The sequence below is a fragment of the Camelus bactrianus genome, chromosome 3, assembly GCF_048773025.1.
Source record: "Camelus bactrianus isolate YW-2024 breed Bactrian camel chromosome 3, ASM4877302v1, whole genome shotgun sequence".
NCBI classification, from domain to species: Eukaryota; Metazoa; Chordata; class Mammalia; order Artiodactyla; family Camelidae; genus Camelus; species Camelus bactrianus.
In genome coordinates this window covers 68,887,999-68,915,468 of record NC_133541.1, presented here as the reverse complement: position 1 = coordinate 68,915,468, position 27,470 = coordinate 68,887,999, and the positions used below count along the sequence as shown (strand labels likewise).

The 27,470-nt window shown below is 32.6% G+C and overlaps 1 protein-coding gene across 6 annotated transcripts in view; it reads left to right on the top strand.

Annotated features, from left to right (window-relative positions):
• Positions 1-26,154, top strand: part of CHD1 (chromodomain helicase DNA binding protein 1) — a 78,918-nt gene extending 52,764 nt beyond the window's left edge. For 5 of the 6 annotated variants that reach the window (XM_074360407.1, XM_074360405.1, XM_074360406.1 and 2 more), the window contains 11 exons: positions 106-244; positions 462-612; positions 1,659-1,781; positions 2,506-2,634; positions 3,089-3,352; positions 3,709-3,849; positions 8,669-8,847; positions 14,371-14,467; positions 15,416-15,467; positions 15,977-16,187; positions 17,862-26,154. In XM_074360407.1, coding sequence (XP_074216508.1) covers positions 106-244; positions 462-612; positions 1,659-1,781; positions 2,506-2,634; positions 3,089-3,352; positions 3,709-3,849; positions 8,669-8,847; positions 14,371-14,467; positions 15,416-15,467; positions 15,977-16,187; positions 17,862-18,207 — 1,832 coding nt within the window. In that variant the 3' untranslated portion in view covers positions 18,208-26,154. The remainder of the gene's footprint in view (positions 1-105; positions 245-461; positions 613-1,658; positions 1,782-2,505; positions 2,635-3,088; positions 3,353-3,708; positions 3,850-8,668; positions 8,848-14,370; positions 14,468-15,415; positions 15,468-15,976; positions 16,188-17,861) is intronic. The other variant, XM_074360408.1, reaches the window with a different exon arrangement.
• The last annotated feature ends 1,316 nt before the right edge of the window (positions 26,155-27,470 follow it).

Genomic DNA, 27,470 nt, shown 5'->3' with positions numbered 1-27,470 from the left:
TAATACTTACTAATATGAGTAATAGCTTATATATAATATGTTGCTTTGTATTTTGTAGAATTATGTATTTTATACTTTTTAATGCTCTTTTAAAAAAAATTTAAGGTGGTAGACTTGGAAAAGTAAAGGGTCCAACATTCCGAATATCAGGAGTACAGGTGAATGCCAAGCTAGTCATCTCCCATGAAGAAGAATTAATACCCTTGCATAGATCCATTCCTTCAGATCCAGAGGAAAGAAAGCAGTGAGTTGTTTCCTTCTTCCATTATAAAAAAATTGTTGGTATTCAGTAATTTGAGTATGAATTTGTTAAAAATGTTTTATGCCGTTTGCCAGTTTGAATCAAATCTTTTTAAAAATAAAGTATAACATTTTGAAGTTGCTATGACTTAAATGTTTTCAAAATTAATTTCTAATAAGGCAATTATAAACTTGACTATGGTTATTAACTTTAATACTAGGTATACTATCCCATGCCACACAAAGGCAGCTCATTTTGATATAGACTGGGGCAAAGAAGATGATTCCAATTTGTTAATTGGTATCTACGAGTACGGATATGGAAGCTGGGAAATGATTAAAATGGATCCTGACCTCAGTCTGACACACAAGGTACTTAAATAGTTCTTCATTTTGTTGACCATTAATACTAAGTTGAATTTTTGCTTTTCAACTATATTAGAAATCAACTCAACTGCGAGTCAGGAAACCATAGCTTTGAGTAGCTGTGTGACCTTGGCTTCTCTGGAAGCCGGTTTTTCACAAAGGGATTGAATTTAAATGATCTCTTAAGATTTCACTTACCTCTGAAATTATATTTTTATTAAGGCATGGGTATATTTTTCTTCCTGTTATCAGGTTGAAAATGAACTTCTCATTCCATCATTAACTATACTATTCAAAACACAAAGCAGGATTCTGAAATCTTACATATATATATATATATATATATATATATATACACACACACACACACACACACACACATATATACACCTACTTATATGTATATTTATTTCTTTTTTAGTGAAAAACAATGTTTAAGATTTTTGGTAATTCGATGCTGCCACGCTAGCTACAGTCATTTCTTTGCATAGAATGGAAACCACTGGAAGAACTGTTCTATTCTTACCATTTAAGTTACGTTTTTGTATTTTACTTCTTGGAAAAATGGGAACCTTTAGATATTTATCATTTGCTACTAAGAAGCAAAACAAATTAACTGATTTTCACTGAAAGTTTCATCACAGTGCATGCTTTGGGTCATCTTCTAGATGGATGATACTTACGTATTCTAGGAATTTGTATATACTTTATAGTTAAATATACTGTTGAGAAAGAAAGGAAATCTAAGTTAAATAGCACTGGATGCTAATACGGTATTAGGTATTTGAAAAAAACTTCTAACTTCACACTTACAATGTCTCATTTTGAACGGAGGGATATTTTTCTCATGTATTTAGAATTCATTCCCAGGGAAGTTAAATCTTTGTGGCATAGGTATAAAAAATGTATTTTGCATTCTAATTTGTTTATTCCTACAAGTTTTAAAAGTTGTAATTTGTGAATTATATGTATTTTTTTGGTAAGCATTTTTTAGCCAATAATTATTACTTTTCATGTCATTTATTAAAACAACATGAAAAATTGCTTTTCAGATTCTTCCAGATGATCCTGATAAAAAACCACAAGCGAAACAGTTACAGACACGTGCAGACTACCTCATCAAATTACTTAGTAAAGATCTTGCAAGAAAAGAAGCTCAGAGGCTTTCTGGTGCAGTAAGTTAAAATATGGTTAAAAGCAATTTACTTTAGGATAAAATTAATCTAGTTTACTGATCATCCTAGACACCTATGGTTAATGTGAGCTTAAAAGTGTGTTTCTAATTCAGTAGTTTTATTTGAATAGATTATTTATGTTGTACCTAGTGAGTCATATCTTTCAGAAGTAGGATTTTTTTCCCCCTATTATTTAGAGTGGGAATGGGAGCAATTTTTTGGAGTGGAGTGCTTTTTAAAAGGTCACGTCTCCATTACTGTTTTATTTGGAGACATTGGGCAGCTAAAGGAACAAACAGTAAAGATCACTGAGCTTACTTATGAGGAGGCTTCACAAAAGTAGGAAAAAGACACTGAAAGAGAGGTGATTGGAAACTAATGCAATGTTTAAAAGTTTGTGTGACCACAGTGTCAGTAACTACCTATGATTAAGAATAATTTCTAATGCTATCTGTGATATCGTATTTAGCTGAAGATAATTTAGGAGGGTGAACAACCCTCCTGTTTCTCTCTACTCCTTTTTTTTAAAGGAATAATTATAGTTCGTTAGCATTTATTCACGTTAGTATGTATTTGATTCATTAAGTTTTATCACTTTTGTTGATAAACTACACCAAGCTTAGTAAGTGTATCACCAACAGACTAAGGATTAAGTAGGAATATGTATTTTTAACTTTATAGGTTTAATATTGGAGTTGGTTAGAATAAAAATAATTATTTTTAGGGAGGTTCAAAGAGGAGAAAAGCACGAGCTAAGAAGAATAAAGCAATGAAGTCTATAAAAGTGAAAGAGGAAATAAAGAGTGATTCTTCTCCCCTGCCCTCAGAAAAGTCCGATGAAGATGATGATAAGGTAACAGTATATTTTAGAAAAGCAACCTGTTATATAGAAAGGGAACACGGCATGTTTTTTAGTATACTTTACATTTAAAATTTGAACTAAGGCTTGAAAATTTAAAGATACTGAACTTCTTTTTTATAGTTCATTACATAGTCTCATTTACAAATAAAGAATTCTACGCATCCAATAGAATATTACATATCACTTAGATGGATAGAGCAAAGGTCCTTCATTTTCAAACATTTGCCATTTGAATGACAATTCTGTCTCCATTTTTTGTAAATTTTGAATGGGACTGACTTACCTTAGTTTTTATAGACAGGCCCACATTGCATGTATCATTACTAACGGGATTCTGGATTATTTCTCTTGGAATCCACATACATGCAATCCACAGTCATGCAAAAAAAATTAGTCTTTGTCTAGATTTGGTTAGTAATACATTGGCCATACTTGCACTTTTCAGGATGAGATCACTTCTGTGAAACATCCAAATAAAAAAATTAAAACAGAAAGAGACAGTGAAGAAAAACCTGAGCCAGATGTTTGTATAAAGAAGGAACCAGAAGAAAAGAGGGAAGCAAAAGAAAAGGAAAATAAAAGAGAACTTAAAAGGGAGATAAAGGAAAAAGAGGATAAGAAAGATATAAAGGAAAAAGATTTTAAAGAAAAAAGAGAAAACAAAGTAAAAGAAGCTATACAGAAAGAAAAAGACATAAAGGAAGAAAAGGTATGCAAATCATAATATAAAACTTAGAAAGTAACCAATCAACATTTTACATTTTAGGAAAATAAATTGCCTATCAGCCCAATTAGTCTCAGTAACTGAGTTCTCTAAAAATACAGATGGGTATCTAGTAGAGGAGAAAAACAGATTTGAATCCTTTTAAATGCCTTATGTAATGAGTAACATTACAGAGTAGCTTTATTTTTGGTTTCCCCAAGTAAAATTAGGGGAAAGATAAAAAAGATAAGAATATTGAATGTGAATAAAGAATTATAGACTAAAATGAGACAGTAATTATCTTCTGAAAGTGTTAATCATTTTGCCTTGTTGGATTTTTGTTTAATTTTGTTTTTCATCAGTTGAGTGAATCCAAGCCTGATAGCAAGGAACGATCTAAGAAATCTTCAGTGTCAGATGCTCCAGTTCATATCACAGCAAGTGGTGAACCAGTTCCCATATCTGAAGAATCTGAAGAGCTAGATCAGAAGACATTCAGCATTGTAAGTAGTAGAGTTTCTGGTTATTAGTAATAATTCTTATAACATTCATTTATATTAATCTTTTAAAGCTTCTGATTTAGAAATGTATTTGAATTTAATACTGCTATATGTAGTTCAGATTGATAAAAGCAATTGAATCTAATTGTGAAAGATGTCTTAAAATTAGAATCAACCTGAAGACCTTCTTCATAAAGAGAGTGAACTTTTTCCCTCCAACTTTAAAATTTTTAAGCTTTTCACAATTCTTAAACATATTATAATAGTGCTTCTTATCTACAGTGAATAATTATCTTATCTTTTACAGATCAGTATTTTTAGAAAATACAGTAAAAATGAGAAGTGAAAATAAGACAAAAAGAATACAGACTATAAGCCCCAATGTTTAGTTATGATATTCAGTAGATGTAAAGTTATACTATCAAATTGATATGAAGATTTCTAAAATTTCTGTACATATGCTATTGTGGACTAGCACAGGTTAATAGGCCACACTTTGAATAACACCTTATTGATTTGTCTTGCTAAATAGCAGTATAATGTAACAGTCAAGAAAGAGTAGTGTTGGAAATCAAACATGGGTTTCACAGATGTCATTTCATTCTAAGCTTCAAATTCTTTTTCTATAAAATAGAATGAATAGTATTGTAAAGTTCTGTCGTTAGAATCAAATGAAGTGTGCTTAAAGCAATGCACAGCCTCTGGTACCTAATAAATACTTTATAAATGTTAATTGTCACTGCTCCAATTCCCATCTTCAGGCCTTGACCTTAGCATAGAATTTAGTTGTTAATTCTCTTTTTCCTCTACTCACATTCAGTCAATGAGCAGTCATATTGGCTCTAATACACTGGTTGAAACCACATTCATCTCTTTCTTAGATTATTTCCGTAGCTCCATAGTTACTGTCACTGCTTCCACCCTTCGCATCTCACCCTGTACTCTTTTCATATTCAGTCTGTATTCTATACAGCAGCCAGAGTGATAATGACTGTTACAGGGATAATAAAGTCACCCCATATTACTTTTTCGTTTAAAACCCTCAAATGGCTTTCCCTTTCATTCAGGATAAAAGATAACAAATAGCCTAAAAGAGACAGCATCTGGTTTAGTTCTATCATTGGCTACTTTTCTCACACACTTGGTTCCAGCCACACTGGAATTCATACTCTTCCTTTGAACTCTTCAATTACTTGCTATTACCTCTGCTTGGGATGGCTTACTCTTTCATTTTCTTTAGATATCTTCTCAAACATCTCCCTTCTCTGAAATCATAAGGTAGAAAGCTCCCTGCTCTTTCCTGCTTTATTTTTCTTTATCACAGTTGTCACCAACACACTATATCTTATTTATTTATTGACTCTATTCTACTAGAGTACAGATTGCATAAAAGCAGGGTCTCTGTTTCCTTTACTGTTTTATTTTCTGGGTCTAGGACAATGCCAAGAACATAGTATGCACTCAACCTACATTATGTTGAATTAGCAGAATATAAACTACCAAAATTTAACAAGAAATAGGAAATGTACAGAACAGATAGGAATAACACTAAAAATTAGAAAGGATATTAAAGATTTTTCCTTTTTTTCTTTTTTTAAAAAAAAGACATCAGGCCAGAATTCTGATTTTTTTACTAGAGGATACATAATTCCAGTGATATTTAAATTATTCCTAGGAGGTAGGGTTGAAACCTGAATATGTACCTAGGGCTCTCCAACTTCATAGGTGGGACTGAGATTTGTTTACAGCCCCAGGCAGAGGGGGCCATTTTGCTCCATGGGTGCCTTTGTGGACCTGCGCCTCTAAGAAAAGCAAGGAGCAGAGTTCTTGCACACAAAGGGGACGAGGGCTGGTGCAGCTGGTTTGCAAGCCCATCTGCCCTGCGTGGACATGGCACTGACCCAATGGTACAACCCACCGGCCTCTAGGACGTGTAAGCAGAGTTCACACAGCAGGGTGAGTGCAGGAGTGGTGTTTGGTATTGGGGATGGTGCTGACCCAGTAGTGCACCACAATCCAAGTGTGCGACCCAGAAGAAGGCAGAACTGCACTGGTAGCTCTGAGGGCAGAGAACCTGGGGGACACCAGAGCAGTGTAGTGATGTTCCAGTGGCTAAAGCTGGGACAAGGGCAGAGTCAACAAAAGTACTTAAAGTGCTCCAACCCTGCCTGCTATGCACCACAGCTCAGAAATGGGTCTGGAAGCCTCCATTCCAACAAAAGTGGAACAGACCCAGCCCCTGTCAGGGTTGTGATAACCACAGAACAGAAAGGAGGCCTCGCTCAACAACCAGGGCAGACTCTGGTCACAACAGTGGCCACACCCCCAAGCAAAGGGATAATGGCCAACACACACAGAATAAAGACATGGCAACCATCCGCACTAAAAACAGACCTCATGACAAAATTATTAGGGGTGCGCAGTCTACGTAGGAACGCGTCCTCTTTAAAAGAAACAAACAAACAAACAAAACAAAACATCCCTTCAAGACCACGGTAGATAACTGATACTCCATAATCTATAGTGCCAGAGAGGTAATAAGTAAAATGAAGCAGAGGAACTACTCCCAATTAAAAGAACAAGAGAAATCCTCTGAAAGAACAATCAATGAAATAGACTTCAGTAGGCTACAAGATCATGACTTCAAAAAGGGAGTGACAAAAGCGCTGAAGGAAATAAGTGAGATTATGAATAGAGACAAAGAATACTGTAAAAAGGAAATTGAAACTATAAAGAGGAGCCAGTTAAAAACAGAAAACTCAGTGACTGAGATATGAGCCGAGCTAAAGGCAGTCAAAAGCAGACTGGACAATGCAGAGGAGCAAATAAGTAACTTAGAAGACAGGGTAACGTAAGTCACCCAGTCAGAACAGCAGATAGGAAAGCAAGTAAAAACCAAGGAAAGCAATATAAGGAACCTATGAGAAAACATAAAGCGTGCCAACCTACTCATAATAGGGGTCCCAGAAGGGGAAGAAAGAAAAGCAGACTGAAAAGGTATTTGAAGAAATCATGACTGAAAACTTTCCAAACCTAAAGGAAACAGATATCCAAGTACAGAGAGCACAGAGGGTCCCCAACAAGAAGAACCCAAACAGACTGACACCAAGACGTTATAATTAAGATGGCCAAGGTTAAAGCTAAAGAAATTATTCTAAAGGCAGCAACAGAAAAATAGAGTTAGTTACAAGGGAACTCCCAAAAGGTTTTAAGCTGATTTCTCTACACAAGCACTGCAGGCCAGAAGGGAGTGGCAACATATATTCAAAGTTCTGAATGAGAAAAAGCTTCAACCTAGGATACTTTACCTAGCAAGGCTATCCTTTAGAATAGGCTAGAGAAAGAATTTCACAGATAAGCCAAAACGAAAAGAATGCAGCAATACTAAACCTATGCTAAAAGAAATATTGAGAGGCCTACTCTAATTAGAAAAGCAGTTGTAGAAATGAGAAGACCATAATTGGAAAGGTGATAACGACAATGAGTTGTAACAGAATAAACATGAAGATGTAAAAGAAGGACATCAAAATCATTAAACATGGGAGAGAGGAGCAAGAGAATACAGATTTTTTTTCTTTTCATTCTTTTTAGGATGTGTTTCAGTTTGTATGACTATCAGTTTAAAACCAAACAGATACAGTAATGGGTTAATATACTTGAAAAACAGTGTAACCACAAGTCAAAAGCATAAGGGGTAGTCACAAAAACCAAAAAGAAACCAAGATAATACAAAAGAAAATATCAAACCATAAAAAGAAAGGAATAATGAGGAAATACCAAATCACCTGGTAAACTAAATTCAAAATGGCAATAAACACATCAAAAAAAATAAAAAATAGAAATTAAAAATTATTATTCCTTACAAAAGTTGGAAAGCTTCCCAACTGATTTGGACAAATAGATCAAAACAAAAAGTACTCAAAACAAATTCACACATATATAACATAGACACTTAATTGGTAAGAAAGGCCCTTCACAGCCGTGATGTGAGGATTTCTTTAAATAAATGGTGGTGGTGAATCAGTTAAATATATGGTCTGTAGCTGATTCATCCTTACATTCTTGGAATTAACCCAACTTGCTGCTCATGGAAGTAAGTATAAATTTTAAAATTGTTTTTGCATTTACATATAATAAAATTTATTTGTACTTTGCTTTTTTAGTAATATTTTTCTTTTGGTATAAGGGTATAGTTTTTATTACACAAATTGAACTTTAGCTGAATCATAAAATTTTTGTAGTATGTCGTCCTTTTATTAGCACGCCAGCGACCTGTAGATTAGGGAAAAGGTTGGTTTCTATCACCCACCCTTCTCCCCGACTACCCAAAATATGATAGTAGGAAAACTCATCATTAGTTACTTCATTTTGTCCCAAAGATTTAGAAGAATAGAGTTTATACTTGTAAGTTTATTGATTTTAATACTTGTGAGAATATATTTTATTGTATAAAGATCTCTTTTTTAATACTCTTCTGTATTATAGTCAATATAGGATATTAACTAGTACTCTGAAGTATTCTGTTATCTTTCAAAATTCTTTAAGACTGCTTAGAATGTTATACACCAGTGTAAAAAGTAACCATTTTTACAGAAGGTAGGTAAAATCCAAGGCTCTTACTTACGAAGACTGATCTTAAATAATACTAGAAAGCATTGCTTTTTGAATAAAATCTGAAGGGAAAACCCCATACATTTAAGAGCTATGAGGTGAAATTTAGTGCTCATTTCAGCATTACTTACGTATCATTGAAAGGAGTAGATCTTTGTTGCATTCATGTTTTTAACACATGTATTTATATTCTTATTTTCCTATTTTAAAGTGTAAAGAAAGAATGAGGCCTGTCAAAGCAGCTTTGAAGCAACTTGATAGGCCTGAGAAAGGCCTTTCAGAAAGAGAACAACTGGAACATACTAGACAATGCTTAATAAAAATTGGAGACCACATCACGGAATGTCTGAAAGAGTATACAAATCCTGAACAAATCAAGCAGTGGAGAAAGTAAGTGATGTATTTTTCAGGAGGTGTTAAATTTGTGATTTTGTAACCATCTATTTGTCTCTTGTATTTCAATTTATTTTTCTCCTTCTAAAGTTTAGGGAAGAAAATGTTTAAAGAGGTAACCTGAAGATGATTGTTTTTACTTTTTAAAGCTTTTTATTCAAGAATGATTACTTACTTAGACATCATGGTAAGCCATAGAAGGTATCTCTGCCTTTAAATAGTGAAAGCTGTTTCATTAAAATTCAGGTTGCATCTTATTTTTTAAAATCTCTGCAGTTCACCAGATTATTCTCAGTAATATCTTCAAAGTCTGGTGTACCAAATTTATTGTTACATAAATAGCAATTCATTTTCTAAGTATGACTATAAAGTCTTGTAAAAATTTATACCCTCAAGCAGTGTAAAATGCAGACTTTTATTTCCCCTTTCATTTTAGAAGCAGCATCAACACAGTTGATCTTAAAATTACAAACCTGAACTGCTATAATATTATACTAGCCACTTATGGATTACCAAATCCAGGTCATTGTTAAGCCAAACTATTAGGTTAGGAAGAAAAATGAGCACAAACCAGTCACTGATATCAGTTTATTAGCCTGCTGTTTTCTTCACTATGTACAGTGCAGCTACTTATCAAAACAAAAACTTTACTGATATATTTCTGGAAAAGTCATGATTACACTAAAGTTAAGAAAAATTCTATCCTTGTCCCCCTTCCTTAAATTCAGTCAGGATCCATTTTAGAAAGAGGAGGTAGGAACTTGATCATGATCACTAGGCTTTTGAAAACAAGTAAACTGAGCTGTCATGTCTAAAGAAACCAAATCCATGCATGGACGATAAGAGCGTGAAGTCACGTGCCTGGAATAACATGGAATGATCACTGGAGTTGGCAATCACAGGACACGCTTAGTCCCCATCTTGGATAGTTTTTGGCTGTGTGACCTTGAACAGTTACCAGTATGAGCCCCCTCAGTATTGTCATCTGTAAAATGATAGCATCTGTACTTGAAGCCCTTTATAAATTGTAAGGCACTACATAGTTTCCAGTTATTGAATGACGGTGATAAGAGATACCATGAGGAACAAGGCAATAATTCTAAAGAACTGTATTCATAGTGTCTGGTTTAATCTTTTATTTAGGTTGAAATATATATACTGGAGCTTTAATGGTTTCCTTAAATACCACGAAAAAGAGTAATTTACCTTTCTCAAAGCTCTTTCAACTCACACAATGATCCCCAAAGAACAGAACCACAGAACAGGAATACAGTAAAGTTAAATTATATATGTGTTGTGTGTGTGTATATATACATGGATTAAATGAGAATATAGCTAAATTCTCTATATTCAAGATCCAAAGTTAAGTTCTCTCTTTCAATGGATCCCAGACATATTCTTAATTATTGTTTGTCTGTGATAAAATTAGGAAAATAACAGAAGTGCTGTGAGTTATTATTCTTAAAGCTAAATTTAGTTAATTTAAAGGATTATGGAAATTTTCTTTTTAGTGTAAAGGAGCTTATTTTCTCTCTGGAAATAATTATTTGATGCATCCCAGTTTTTAAAACCTTATATGTAATTAGAGTTTAGAATTTTGAGGTTGTGAAGAAGGCAGAATATTTTAGTTGCTTTCTAGATTAGAAATAAGCAGCATCTTATTGAAATTACAGAGTGGCTAATATAAATAGATGTTATTTTAGATTTAGTTTGCTATTAGGAAAAGGAGGATTAAAATAACCTCTAAAAGAAAAGAGACCAAAGAGCCAGGAGCCTTTTTTGTGTTCATCTTTAACTCCCAAGGTTTGATCCTTCTCTTTACCCAGTTAGACAAATTACCTTTGTGTTTCTCCTGTTTTGTGCTCATCTGCCTTGATTTATATTCCTTGGTTTTTATTTCTGCTGTCACTGCCTCTAGTTATAGTAGATTGCCTTGAAGGAGAGGAGAAAATAGACCCCAATTAAGAAATATTTCAAAGCAAATTAGTTTTTACTCTGGTCTGAGTGCTATCTTGGAGATAGACTGGGTGGAAAATGTAGAAGCAAGGAGGAGTCCCTTGTATTAAGACTTATCACTGAACTGCTGACCACCTTGCCCCACCCCACCCCACAGAACACAGTTACAGTCACTGATTCTACAAAACGAAAGAAGATAGAGACCTTACTTACAAAGATAAGGACTTGACCCATAATTATTACAGCAGTTGACATTAAGCAAGTTTTACTATGTTCCTGTTCTATAGCTTTATACCTGATAGTTTGCACCCCTTAGTCCCTTTCACCTGTTTTGCCCACACACCTACCCCTACCCCCACCTTTCTGGCAACCACTAGTTTGTTCTCTGTCTCTGTGAGTCTGTATCTGTTTTGTTATATCTGTTTTTGTTTTTCAGATTCCACATATAAGTGAAATATACAGTATTTGTCTGACTTATTTCACTTAGCATAATACTCTCCAGGTCCATCCTTGTTGTCACAAATGGCAAGGTTTCATTTTTTATGGCTGAGTAATATTCCATTTTATGTATGTTCGTGTATACACACACTCAGATAAATCACATTTTTATCCATTTATCTGTCTGGGCACTTAAATTACTTCTGTACCTTGGCTATTGTAAATAATGCTACAAAGAACACTTAGGTGCACATATCTTTTTGAATTAGTATTTTCTTTTTCTTCAAATAAATAGTGAGAAATAGAATTGCTGGATTGCATGGTAGTTATGTTTTTAATTTTTGAAGGACCTCCATACTGATTTCCATAGTGGCCATACCAGTTTACATTTGTAGCAGCAGTGCACAAGGGCTCCTTCTTCTCCACATCCTGGTCAACACTTGTTTTCTCTTGTTTTTTTAACAGTAGCCATTCTGACTGATGTGAGGGAATATATGTCATTTTGGTTTTGATTTGCATTTCTAGTGATTACTGATGAACATCTTTTAATGTGCCTGTTGGCTATCTGTATGTCTTCTTCAGAAAATACCTCTTCAGGTCCTCTGCCCATTTTTTAAACCTATTGTCTTTTTGATATTTTAATTTCAAAATAAGCTGTTTTAATTTAATGTCAAACACTGGATATTAACAAGATTTGCTAATTAAATTAGATGTCAATTACAAAGATTTTAATATTTTTTAGTATTGAAGTTGATTATTTTTTTCAATTGCTCGCTGATAAACTTTCTCTAGAATTTGTTTAAAGAATTGTCTTTGATGACTTGGTTAGCTATTTCTTCATTCTTTTATTTCATTGATAATTGATTACAGGGGAAAGTACAGTCTAAAGGATATTTCAAAAGAAAAACCGAACAGTATTGACTGTAGTTAATGATATGCATGCTGAGGTATTTAGAGGTAGATACAGTAATACCTATAATTTTTCTTTGAAATGCATCAAAGAAAAATGAGAGGACTGACAGAGGGATGGATGTATGAAATGATATGTGAATAGAGCAAGCACAATAAAATGTTACTAGGAGATCTAGGTAGTAGGTATATGGGTGATCATTGTAAAATTCTTTCATCTTTGATGTATGAAAATTACTTAAAGTTTTTAAGTAATTATGCGTATTATGAAAATTTATTGGTTTAAAATAGCCTGCTATTTGTCTTGCTAACTTGATATGCTTTGATCATATGCTACAACTTATTTAAATAGCCCCATTTTACAGACTATGAAGTATCACTGTAGAAGCAAATTCTGAGGATACTGTGCATAAATCTATGCACATTAAACATAAGGATTTGGGTGACTGCTCTTTAGACTGCAGTACTTTTTTTATGTACAAAGAACTTTTTACACTTCTACAATAGGAAAAATTAGAAACTTCACATGAGACTGCAATACATTTTTAGTCTAGTTTTTGTAAAATTACAGACCAAAATATTGATGTAGAATACGTATCATCATATCATGCATTTAAGCAAACATCCTTCACAAACTAAATTGATAATACTAATGGTAATGTATAATTAATGAAACAAAACAGAAACACATGAGAAAGCCACAACCGACTTGACAACACTGATAAAAATTCTTTTAGAAAGTCAACCAGTTATCCATCTTTGTATGCACATGTATGTGCTGAGATAATTTTGTAGTTAATGTATGACTCACAGACTTAGGATTTCCAAAATTTACTAACACTTGGCAACTTTTTAGTACTTTACTAGGAAGCAGCTCTTTACACATATCAATGTCCAAAATCAAAAGGTTAAGAATTACTGATCTTAGTGGAAAGAGAATTTGGGGCTCTGTCTTTTAACCTTACCTAGTTGTGTGAGTTTAGACAAGCCACTTTAGCCTTATTACCTCATTTGTTTATTTTAAAAATTGTCCTCTGTGTTGACTGTGCCTACCTAAAAGATAAGTTATTTGTGGAATTAATAGAAAAGAGCTTCAGAAATATAAAACCTGTATAAAATATCTGTTACCAATAGTATCTCATTCAAGGCTTTATAATTTAATGTATGTTTTGTAGTCACAGGCAATAGACTCTTGATATTTGAGAGGAATACGTCTCAGCTGTTTAGAAATCCCCAGATTAAGTGCTTCTATATAGTATTATTTCTCCCATAAAAAAAAGAAAATTATTTCCTAGCTAAGAATTTTTGCTTTCTCTTCTATTAATATCACAGAAAGATAGCTTTCTTCTGGGAAGTCATTCACACACAGAGGTTTTTTGTTTGTTTGTTTTTTAATGACTTAAAATCTATTGCTTGGCTCAGTAAAAATGTTGATATTGGGTAGTCCACTAAACCCCCATCACTGGCTGATTAGTAATTTCTGCACCATCTTGTTTATATAGACAAAATTCAAAATCTTTATTTAACACACCTGTTGGAAGGCTAGTGGTTCAAGAAAATGTAAATACATGAAGTTACTATTTTAGTGATGCAGATCAACTTCAACTCAGGTGTCACGATTATTAGTGGCTGCTACAGGGTTGTATTGAGAAGGATTCAGAGGCTGTATCTGAATTTATCATGAAGGAGTTCTATGATCAATAACTAATCCAAGCCTTGGGATGGGAAGAGGGACCTGAAGATACAGTGTCCTTGGTTGACAGTGTCTGATCCTGTTACTCCCATGACTGTTAACATTACAATTATAAAATGAGAATTGCTTTTAATTCATTATTTGGGACCTTTCTTTCACAAGCGTAATCCATGTTATCTGATGGTATCTTTACTCAAACTACTAACATAGTGTATTCCTTTTATACCTAATCTTCATCACAATGAGTCCCTAATTGGTAAGTTTACTTTTCTTTGGTTTCAAACTAGGATTGGTAACTACTTTCCACTCCAAAGATTGTAAAATGAAGGAGGTCAGAAAAGAAGTAAAAGTTAATAATGTTTAAGTTTATTTGGAAACTTATCCATACATGAAGTTTTTTTAAATGCTAGAAATAATCTCCTTAGACTTTGTTCTTTAGAGGGCTGAGATGTATAGTATGTATGTTCCTGTCTAGAGGGTAGGGTTTATTTTCCACCAGACTAATTTGTCTTTTTTTCTTCTAGAAACCTGTGGATTTTTGTATCTAAGTTTACTGAGTTTGATGCAAGAAAATTACATAAATTATATAAGCATGCTATTAAAAAACGGCAGGAATCTCAGGTAAATTAATGCATCATTGAGCCATTCTTCCCTACAGAAGAATTCAGTTAATAAATGTAGAAGGAATGAAGGAAATAGGAAGTCACCTTTAGAGTACTGCATTTGTAGTAGAGTACCACATACCAAAGATTACTGTGGGTAAGGTCCTTTGAAGCAAGCTAAAATAAGTGGGCAAGAAACAAGACATCGGCATAGTCTAAAAGTCTCTCCTCCAAAATGTTCATTGATTACAAAGAGAAAAATAATAACTTTGCCTGACACCACCTTAAATGAACAATCAAGGTTAACATCACCAGTAATAAGACATACTAACATCATGAACCCCCTGAAACTATGCACTGCAAAAGGTACAACAACACTTCTGTGGAATTCTTGGCAAAAATGCATAACCTCAATCAAATAATAAGAAAATATCAGGCAAACCCGATTTGAGAGAGATTCTATAAAATAACTGTCAAAAGTGTCAAGGTCATGGAAAACAAGAAAAACTTAAGGAGCTGTCCCAGATTGGAGGAAACTAAAAAACTTGAAAACTAAGTGTAATCTGGAGTTCCAAGTTTGGATTCTGGAGCAGAGAAAAGGACCTTAGTGAGGAAATGTGAGATCTGAATTGAAGTCTGAAGTTAATAGTGTTCATTACTTAGTTTTTTGATCATTATACTATGGTTACATAAGATACTGACGTTAGAAGCTGGTAAAAAGCATATGGGAACTCTTGGTACTATTTTTGCAGCCTTTCTGTAAGTCTAAAATTATTTCAGAGTCAAATTTTTTAAAAAGTCATGGGTCAAATAATTTATTAAAAAAAAAAAGATACCTACAGAAGTTACATTTATACATTCTAATATCTTAAGTGAGAACTTCTTTTAGCATCAGGATTTTCTTTTTCCTGTTTTATGAGTGTTTGAAGCCACTTAAAAGATTCTTAAATATGTGCATTTATTTTAGCAAAATAATGACCAGAACAGCAACTTGAATACTCAGATGATTCGAAATCCAGGTAAGTGAGTCTTACTAATTCTTTTGAATAGTAAATTTAAAAATTGGTTTTTGGTGGGCGGTGGCAGGGTTGGGTGGAGTGGTTTTAGATGATACACACCCATGTTATTATATCAAATCTAGCATCTTAAACAGTAATCCTTTTTAGCTTATTATTAGCTTTGACCAGTTACTAGAAATTATAGAATAATTGTTGAATCTTTTAAAAAAAAATACTATTTGGAATAATGATGCATTCTTTCTATGCAAGATTCACAAAAATATAGACTGTGAAGGAAATGGGCCTTATATTTTTCAGTTGCGATTTTTTCACATTTCAGATTTAAGCAACCTATTTGTAAGCCTTAGTATGTCTTTTATAGACCATTTCTACGTGCTTTAACTGCCTGCATTTGGGAACTAGTTTTGTTGGAGTTGAAACAGGAGTTCTTAAAATCTAGCAGTGACGTTACTTTTGTTTACCTTTTTTTTTTAAGTCATTAACAAAAGTTGGACACTTTTATCTAACAGATGTGGAAAGATTAAAAGAGAACACAAATCATGATGATAGCAGCAGGGACAGTTATTCATCTGATAGACACTTATCTCAGTATCATGATCATCATAAAGACCGACATCAGGGAGACTCTTATAAAAAGACTGACTCTAGGAAAAGACCCTATTCTTCTTTTAGTAATGGTAAAGATCATCGTGATTGGGATCACTACAAGCAAGACAGCAGGTAAACTTGACAGTTTTGAAATTTTGCTTATTCATGTCTTTTTAAATTTTATTTGCTGTATTTGACTATCAGCCAATTCAATCTTCAAGTAATCACGAGTCTTATGTAAAATAAAGGTATTTGTTTATAAATAAGAAAAACTGATATATGGTCATTAAGTTACTGAATTTCTCTCTAAAATTTTTTTTTAGTTATAAATTTAAGATCAAAGTGTGCGGTAAAAGATGAAATTTAGTATAGGGAGCTTTGTAATTGTAAGTCCTGGGATTCATTATTGTTAGTTTTAGAGAATATTATCTCATACTTTTCAAAATATCATTGAGTAAAGTAAAAGCTTGATGGACTGAAGTATGGTGGTGGGAAATTCAGTGTTCCATTAAAAAGTATGGTGGTGGGAAATTCAGTGTTCCATTACTCATCAGAGAATAATTAATTTATGTGAAGCACCTCACTAAGGTTTAAACTTAATCAGAACAATCCGAGATAGTTCTGAAATCAGGAAGTTTCCTCCGTTTATTATTGGCTTGTTTTTTCTTTTTCTAAAAATGACTGGAATATAATAGAATATATTTTACTCGTTTATTGTAAGGGAGTATTTTTATTAATTATCATTACTATGAACCAAATAAAATGCTGAGAAGAGTAAAAGTAAAGATCAGAAAATAAATTAATTTTCTTTGTATTTTAGTTCTGCTCACTATAGTAATTTCTTTTCTCTGAGAAGCACTGCCACATTATAAACATATCAGTTGTAGAATGCCTGTTAAAATTAGAAAAGAGCACACAATGAAAAGGAAAAACCATATTTATAGGTGTAAATATCTGTAATTTCACAGACTTAAATAATATGATTTATATTGTTTATAAGGACCTTTTATGAACCAAGAAACATTAAATTATGTTTGGTGAATTTTATTTGAAAAAGCAAACATTTTAGAGATTACTTTTAATTAAACTGCAATAGTTATTTTTTAGCAAACTACCACATTTATGTAGAAATTGCACCGTGGTGTTTTTTTATCTTTTTTATGTTTTTTGGTGGGGATAATTAGGTTTATTTATTTAGTTTTTAATGGAGGTACTGAGGATTGAACCCAGGACCTCATGCATGCTAGGCACGAACTCTATCACTGCGCTATTCCCTCCCTTGCATGATTTATGTATCAAGTCTTACTATGTACCTAGTCATATTAAGGAAGCTTCTAATAGTCATTATCAACCAATGAAAATTCTCTTACACAATTTATTTCATAGACTGTGTTTTAGAGGTTTTTATTTTTTCCTGCTTACAGGCTCATAAAAGGCTGATCTCAAGGGTATTCTAGATTGATGTAGTTTTATTAATGCCAGTTTCCAGATAAAGATGCATTAATACAAATGCATAAAATAAAAAGTAGCAACCAGTCTAAAATGGGCTTGCAAAATTAGATGATATGTGAAATGCTGTGTATTGTTCACTTACGTTTTATGAATGGAATAGTTTTTCCAAAGGCATGTAGAGATATTTTTCCAGTGCTTTTTAAGGCCACTTACGAAGTTTTGTGATGAAGCACTGACTTGTGTACAGTTGAAAGTATGCTTTAGAGTATTTTTGTGTTTTATTTTTAATACGATTTTGTTTGGAAACATTTAATTTGCATTATTAACTAAAACTCCTCATTTCTCTTTTATTAGATATTACAGTGATAGAGAGAAACACAGAAAACTGGATGATCACAGGAGCAGAGACCACAGGTCAAATTTGGAAGGAAGTTTAAAAGACAGATCTCATTCTGATCATCGTTCTCATTCAGACCATCGGTTACATTCAGACCATCGTTCAAGTTCTGAATATACACACCATAAATCTTCCAGGGATTACAGGTATCACTCAGATTGGCAAATGGACCACAGAGCTTCCAGTAGCGGCCCTAGATCACCACTAGATCAGAGGTCTCCTTATGGCTCCAGATCTCCATTTGAACACTCAATTGAACACAAAAGTACACCTGAGCATACCTGGAGTAGTCGGAAAACATAACAAAAACTGGTAACTGTCTTTCTGGACTTTTCTTTTAGCCATATATCATAAACCAACACAGTAATTGCCTTACATGACTTGAAAGATAAAAACAGATCTTCTATCAGTAGCAGTATTGTTACTTCTTTCCAGGATGCAAGGTCTATTATCCCAACAGAAGAGAAAATATTTTTATATTTAAGGATTATGCTGCACTGTACTACAAGTATTGTAGTACTTTTTTTTTTTCTTTTTTAAAGAAATGGAAAATGTTTACTATAACAGGGACCTCAACACTGCCCTTCCATATAGGCTGGATAAAACTGTTTTTAAGTCAGTGATTTTAGACTGACATCCATTTAAATTATGTTTGTATATGAACTTTACTCTGACCTGTGATCATGTTTCAGGAAGGAATGAAAGAGAGTTCTTTTCTTAATAAAGAAAAAACACTCTAGGACTTTGTTCACTTTCCAAAGCTACTTGTTTACATTGTACACTGCGACCACCTTGCCGCTTTTCATCACAAGCTTGAATATTTAAATTCTGTACTTATATCTGTAAAATAGCCAGGAATTTCCTGTTCGTGATCTATTATTATGCCTTTTTACACACACACAAACTATGGCTGTAAATTATTGTAAATGGATTAAATGAGCTTTCCTTACTTCCTTCCCCTTCTCAGGCTTTTTTTGACTGTTCCTTTCCCTACCAACTCAGGCCTTCTTATCATTAAAAAAAGAATATATATATATATATATATATACACACACACACATATATGTATGTATATGTATATATATATATCTCAGTGTAATAACACTTTTTAATGATTTGTCTTGATGGAATCATTGTTTAGAATGTAAAAAATGGGGAAAGGGGCCACTTAATTCCATTAGTCTGTTTTATATTGACTGTTTTATTAGATATATGTTATTTCTTTCCTTTTTTTCATTTTTTTAGTCAATATTGTGTTTGTAGTAACAAAATGGTGAGATAATATGTAAAATCTAAACTGCATGCTCTGGAAACTTTTTTTCAGAAGCATTTGGTTTAAAAGCGTAGGTGTATGAACACTTTGAGAATCCAAACGGCCAAAAGTTATTGTAAATCCATTTGTTTTCCTTTTCATGTGGGCAATAATGTTAAATGTGCTATGCAGCCAGGTAACATTTTAGATAAACTTGATTGACTTTTAATATAAACTGTTACAATGCACACTGATTGTATATAAAAACCTTATATATGACAAATTAAATTTAAGAAAAAGGATACGTGGGCTCCTGTAATTTTCTGCTGCATTCTTATTCCCTCAAGCACTTATTTTTTTTTTTTTAAGTAGTAACATTTAGCTGCCAGAAAATGCTATTTTGGTAAGCAGTTGAATGTGTAGCACTACAAATCTATTTTGAAGACTATATGAATCTATGAAGTAAAATTTAGATACAGAAATCTTTGTTGGACTCTTAGATTTCCTGCAGATATTATTTTAGAATGCCTTATATTTATTTACAGATTTTATTTTGTTATATTCAGTGGGATTTTTGAATCATGTGGCATACATTCTTGGATGTGTGTTGTGATGTAACAAATTTGAATTCTAACTTTGACAAAAATAAGTATACTGAAATATCCTATAATATTCATAAATATGTCTGCTGACTAGCTATGGGAGTGATGCACAGAAATGTGTCCATAGATGTATTTTTTTAATATTTTCCCTTTATCCAGTTAGGTCTAAAATTTATACTAAGTGTACAGAATAAAGCTTCTTCACCCCTCCTCCCTACCACCCCTTTTTTAAAGCAGTGATTCCTCTTTTAGATAGTTACCCTGAAGAACGATAATCTGCCTTTTCCTTGTATATCAGTATATGAGGAATATCTCAATTTTTAAACATCTAAATATAGAAGTGATTTAACAATTCAGGGCTGGTATACATTTTTTAAGCTTTTTTACCTTTTTCTAATTTGATTATTCTACAAGATAGCATTTAATAAAAATTATAATGCTTAATAAAGTCATAATACTAACAGATCAGGGTTGGCACTTTTAATTCATCACTTTGTAGCTGGGACATTTGCATTTATATCCTATTGTGAACATTTCATAGAATAATATTACATTTTTGAGACAATGGAATGGGCTCCAACTTTCTTAATGCTACATTTAGTTGACTATTTCAGTCAACTAATTGGGTTGGATAAAAAATCTAAAACTGTATGTAACATTTATTAATCAATGGAAGATAATGTTCATTATTTGTAAGAATCAGCAATTATGTAGAAAAGGAACAAGCCATAAATTTTTTAAAGACAATGGAAAAGAACATTAGTATAGAGCTATATAACAGGAAACATTCTCTATAAGATATGCTTAATTTTTGTCTTTTTACATGCTCATTCTGATTTGCTCTTTTTATCCATTTGTGTTTGATTTTTCAAGGCTGAGAGATTATGCATAGTACTGTACCAGTTAACCCTCCACTTTAATAATACACAATAAATGACTCTTACTAAAAGCAATGGCCTGTTTGCGTATAAAGAAAATATTCTTCGTTTAGGACCTATTAAAAAATAATTTTCAGACTGGAAAGTTGTGGAAAACTGGAGTGTGAATGATTCATTAACTTGAGAGTGAGTGGCTTAATAAAATTAGAACCATAATACAGTTGCATAAAACGTAGATTACGTACATAACTTCTCTTTGGTAATCTGTTTTTGTAGCTAAATAATGAAAGGGTGTAGATTATACAGATTTACACAGATTTCATTTCCTTAAGATTTATCAAGAATATGCATGAATATCTTTACACTATGTTACTGTTTTGGACTATAAAATGATCATTGGACTATAATTAATAACTATGACAGTTTTTAAGTCTTGAAGGGGTAGTTGAGAAAGCAACTAATCATTAAATATGGGATTTTTTTCCTGGACCTTCCCAGCTTCATCTGAAACTTATATGTGAACTGGTAAATGTAGCTTAATTGTTAAATTTTGAGTAGTTTATTACTTAGCAAATAATGCAAAAAAATTTTTTAATGTTCCTGAATTGCTAATTTAAGCTTATAAACATAGATACTTCTATCAAACAGATTAAGTTCAAGGCTCAATTTTAAGATACAAGTAAAATTATTACAAATTGTTACAGCACTTTAAGCAAGATTTGTGATGAGTGGAATGTGTTTAAAAGGAAGCAGCTAGGCAATAGTGCAACAACAAAAATATATTGAAACAATGTCAAAACTTAAGTGTTAAAATTCTTAAGGTACCTAATTTTAGATATGTAAAGGAAAGTAACTTAATTGAAATTACAGTTTCTCCTGGCAGTGACTATGTATAGTAAGTGATTTTGCAGAATGCTTTATATGAATTTTTTTTTTTTTTTAAAGAAAAGAACCTAATAAGTTGACTTTATTACAGAAAATCTTTGGGTTCTTTATAAAGAAAGATCTGGATATAGGTAATGTTACCAATGTTAAAGAATGAAACATGAGATTATTTGGTACAGCAGAATTTTAAAAAATACTTTTCAGATATTTCTAAGTATGCAAGTTCTCCAATGGGGCTTCATGTGCCATATTTTCTATTGTAAAAGATCCCTTGTCCTTCAGTTATTTAAAAAAAAAAAAGTTACCCAATGTTTATTTGAAATGGGATTGGTAGTTCAAATTCCCAAATGAATGAGATGCTTTAATAAATTTATATCCTAGTCTACATCTGAGTTTTCATCTAAATATTAAATTGAAAAGGTTTATGAAGAGTCTGGAGAAACTCCCTAGCTCATAATGATTCTATTAAATGGGCTAAAGACACTGATTGTATTGAAGATATAATACTTGACATGTGGAAATGTGGGTTGCACTGTTATTTCATCATTATAGGTTACTATTAAGTTTCCAATCTGTAGAATGAGCTGTGGAATTCAACTGGCATTTGTTACTTGTTTTTTCCTCTTTTTACTTTAAAAATGTTTGTTTTGTCTGGTGTTCTGCAGTTTCACTGTGCTGAGTAAGGTGTGGTTGGTTGGTTGATTGGGTGAATTGACTGATTTTCTTTACTCAGGTCTTGCCTGCTGCCCAGTTCTTCTTCCCTTCTGGAATTCCTATGGTATTGCTGTCGTAAGACTTTTGATTTCTGTTCTCCATGTTAACAGCTTTATTATTCTTCCTTTTCTTTCAACTTCTGTGCTGATTATCTTAGCTTCAATCACTTCCCTGAAGACATCTCCACTTAGGTGTCTAATAGGTATGTAACTTGCAAATAGTAAAATCAGACTCAACTCTCCTCTACCAGTGATATTTAAAAAAAACTCTAAATAGTCCGTAATTTTTGATGAATGGACTCAGCATTTACAGCTCTCTAATCTGTGGCACTTCCCTCCTAGTTACTTCTGTCAGTTTTATCTCATTCACATTAGTTCCATTGTTCTTAGACTACACCAAATAATACGTTTGCATCTTTGCATTGCTCCTCTTTTAAGAAGTTTTTATCCCTGATTTGCACAAAGCTTATTCTCTCACTTACTTCAGGTCTCTGCTCAAATGTCATCTCAGGTCTCCAAATTAGTACCCTGACCTTATTTTCACATTCCTTGTTTTGCTTTTTCTTTTAGCTCTTACCATTACTTAATATTTTTTCCTTTGTCATTGTATCTTTACTAGGACGTGCCATTATTGGAGGGCCTTTATTTTATTCAGTGCTGTATCCACAGCACCCAAAACAGTGCCTTACATATCAATTGTATTTTTTTTTCACTGTCTTGGTGTCTTTCCCAGAAATTCTATGTTCCATAAATGGCCAGCATTACCAAACTTTTTATCCATTCACCAACTGAATTTTCAGTCTTTGGGCTCTTAAGAATAAAGATGTTACAACTTTTCATGGAAAGGTCTGTGGGGAAACATACTCTGCTTTTTCTTTGGTAAGTAACTTAGAGGAGGATTGCCGAGTTGTACGGTAAGGCATATGTTTTACTTTATTAAAAATTGCCAAACCATTTTCCAAAGTAGATGTACCATTTTACATTCCCACCCGATACAGATCAGAGTTCTCATTATTCTGTATTATGTGAACATTTTGCATTATAGTTTTTTTTCATTTTAGCCATTTGATTAAGTGTATAGTGGTAACTTAATTTGCATTTCTCTAATGACTAGTGATAATCAACATCTTTTAGTATGTTTATTTGCTATCCTTATCTCTTTGATAAAGCATCTGTTCAAATTTTTTCCAATTTTATAAAATAAAATTGTTGATACACGTCATCAGATAAACTGCAAATATTTTCTCCTACTCTGGCTTGTCTTTTAACAGTCTCTTGAAATGCGGAATTGGAAAAAAATTTTATAAAGTCCATTTTATCAGTTTATCCAGGTTTTTGTTTGTTTGTTTTTACCCCTCATGTGGTTCATTCATGTGTAGAAATCTGCCCAACTTGAGGTCACAAAGATTTCTCTCCTATGTTGTCTTCAGGAAGGATTATGCTTTTAGGAATTGCTTTTAAATCTGTGATTCATTTCAAGTTGATTTTTGCATGCAGTGTGAGGTATTGATCAAAACTGTGTGTGGGGTGGGTTTTTTGGAGTTTTGTTTTGGGGATATGTATATCCCATTTTCCCAGCACCATTTGTTGAAAAGACTATCCTCTTCCACTGAATTTTTATTTTACCTTGTTGAAAATCTGTTGTCCATATAGATGTGTGTCTTTTTCTGAGCTCCTTATTCTGTCCTATTTATTATTTCTGTCCTTACTCTACCACCACACTATCCTGATTACTGTACTTTATAGTAAGTCATGAAATCAGGTAGTGTGACTTCTAAATTTTGTTCTTTTTCAAAATTCTTTTGCTTTTCCACATTATAATTTAGAATCAACTTGTCAATTTCTACCAAAAAGCTTGGGGGATCTTTATTGACTCTGTAATCAATTTGGCAAATATTGTCAATTTAACAATATTGAGACTTCCAACTTATGAACACAGTATATATCTCCATTGGAAAGTCTTAAATTTCTTTCATCAGTGTCTGGTATTTCAGTGTATAAATCTTACACATATATTTTTGGATTTACCCCTTAGTAGTTCATACTTTTCTACTATTACAAGTGACTTTTTTATTTCAGTTTTTAAGTGTTCACTGATTTTTTTTATTTGATCTTCCTTGATTCTGCGACCTTGCAATACGCACTAATTAGTTGTAATATCTTCTTGCAGATTGAGATTTTCTACATAGACAATCATACCTTCTGTGAAAAAAAATTGTATCTTCACAATCTTTATCTCTTTTCTTCTTGCCTTAATGTACTTTCTGTGATCTCTAATGTTGGTAAAAGTGGGCATCTTTATCTTACTCCCATCTGGATTGGGGGAGGTAAGAATTCAGCCTTTCGCCAGTGAGGGTGGTATGAGCTATAGGAGTTTTTTTGTAGTTCCCTTTATCATGTTAAGGAAGTTCCCTTTTAATCTTAGTTTTCTGAGTATTAAAAGAAAATAATAATTTGTTTTTTATTCTTAAAATAACCATAAGTACTTTTTAATGGGATATGTGTACCTGTTGTACAACTATTAAATCATGGAGACATCTACCCTCATTACCTGTTCACCTTGATTTTCTCCTAGTACTTGCTTTTTTATTTCTTTGCAGTCTCTATTTTTTTTAACATTTTTTTATTGAGTAATAGTCATTTTACAATATTGTGTCAAACTCCAGTGTAGAGCACAATTTTTCAGTTGTACATCAACATACATACATTTATTGTCACATTTTTTTTTCGCTGTGAGCTACCACAAGATCTTGTATATATTTCCCTGTGCTATACAGTATAATCTTGTTTATCTGTTCTACATTTTAAAATCCCAGTCTGTCCCTTCCACCCCCGCCCCCTTGGCAACCACAAGTTTGTATTCTTATGTCTATGAGTCTGTTTCTGTTCTGTATTTATGTTTTTTTTTTCTTAAGATTCCACATATGAGTAATCTTATATGGTATTTTTCTTTCTCTTCACGGCTTACTTCACTTAGAATCCTAGTACTTGCTTTTTATCAAATAAAACATCAAAAAAAACAGCTTGGTAATGTAATGGAATCTAACGATGAAACTGAACCACCTCAAGTTAGTAGTCAATGTTATTTTAGGCTGATGGACATTTATCATTGTGTTTCCCTCGAAAATTTAAAATTTCCTGCAGCACCCCTGTGTTTTCACTGCATTTGCAAACTACAGCACTTCCCTACACACAGCATTTAAGAATTTATTAAAACTTAACTGATTTATTCTTATCTGCTTTATAAACTCTCTTCCTGTCACACTATGTCAAATATAGCATACAGTTCATGTATATCAGCTCCTCTTGGAGAGTCTTGTCATTCTTTAGAATTCAGCTCACTTAGATTGCCTGGTGACCTCTGCTTTTGAATTGATTTAAGAAAAACTGCTATTTTTAGATTAACCATCTTTTCTCTTGCTACGACAGGAAGAATGTTCTCTTAGTGCTATTTATATCCTAAAATGAGGCACTCCCAATGAGTTTTTTGAGTCAACTTTACTGAGGTATATAATATACATACAATAAATTGCATGCTCTGTAAGTATACAATTGGGTGAGGTTTGAGAAATGTATTAATCATGATACAGAACATTTTTATCACCCCAGAAGTTTTCATCATGCCTATTTCCAGTCAATCTCCACACTTAAACTGTGGCCCAGGAAACTACTTACTGATCTGATTTAAATTACTGCATATTGGATTTGTCTAACTTGATTATGTAAATTAATAATATACAGTATGCATTCTTATCTGACTTATTTTGCTTAACATTGTTTTTGAGATTAGTTCATATTGTTGTATCCATAGTTCATTCCTTTTTATTGCTATGTAATATTCCATTCTGTGGATATACTGCTCACCTAATGAGTAGGTTTCCAGTGTTTAGCTAATATGAATAAAACTTCTATGAATATTCCTTTACAAGTTGTTTTGTGCATATGTTTGCATTTCCTGGGTAAATACCTTGGAAAAGAATTGCTGAATCATATGGTGAGTACTTATTAAACTTAAAGTGCCACACTGTTATGCAAAGTAGCTGTGCAGTTTGCAACATATGAATGTTCCAGTTGTTTTGCTTCCTTGCCAAAGATAGCTATTGTCAATTTTTTTAAGTTATTGTAAGTATTACAATAATTGCAGTAATATTATACTTACAATAGCTTAAAAAATTGACATTAGCTAGCACTGGCAAGTCATACTACATGTAACGCAGTCGTATTATGGTTTTAATTTGCATTTTATTGACGATCAATGACACTGATCTCTTTTCATGTGTTTTGGCCATTTGTACGTCTTATGTGAAGTACATGCTAACTTTTTTTGCCCATTTTGTAATCTGGCTTCTTGTTGAGTTGTAAGCATCTTTTTTCTGTTGTATTTTAAAATACACTTTTATTTTTTAGAGCAGTTTTAGATTCACAACAAAATGGAGCAGAAGCCAGAGAGATTTCCCACATACCCCCTGCTCACACACATACATAGAGTCTCCCATTAGCAACATTCTCCATAAGCATTTTTAATATATTATGAATACCAGTTCTTTATCAGATATGTATATCCTAAGTATTTCCTCCAAATCTCTGGTCTGCTTTTTTTTTTTAAACAGTAATTTTCAAAGAGTAGAAGTTTTAAATTTTTATGAAGTCCATTTTCTAATTTTTTCCTTAGTATTTTATACATTTTGTATCCCATCTAAGAAATCTTTGTCGAAGATCACAAAGATTTTCTTTTTTTTTTCCCTAGAAGAGTTATAGTTTTCACTCTTACATTTAGATTACTGTTCTATTTCATTTTCCTGTGTGATGTGAAGTAGAAGTTGGGGTTCATTTTTTCACCTTCCATGTGGATGTCCAACTTCTCTATTTATTGAAAAGAGTAACCTTTCCTCATCAAATTATTTGATCCTCTTATAAAAAAAATCAATTGACCACATGTATGTGTCTATTTCTGGACATCCTTCTCTGTTCCACTGACCATATATCTGATATCCTTGGACCAAAATAAAATGGTCTTGATTACTATAGCTTTGTAAGTAATTCTTGAAGTCAGGTATTAAGAGTACTGCAACTTTGTACATTTTCCAAATTGTTTTTGCTACTCTAGGTCCTTTGTATTCCTTTGTACATTTAGAGTCAGCTTGTAAATTTCCACCAAAAAAGCCTTGGGATTTTATTGAAATTTTGTTGAATCCATAGATAAGTTTGGAGAGACTTATTAATATTGAATTTTCTC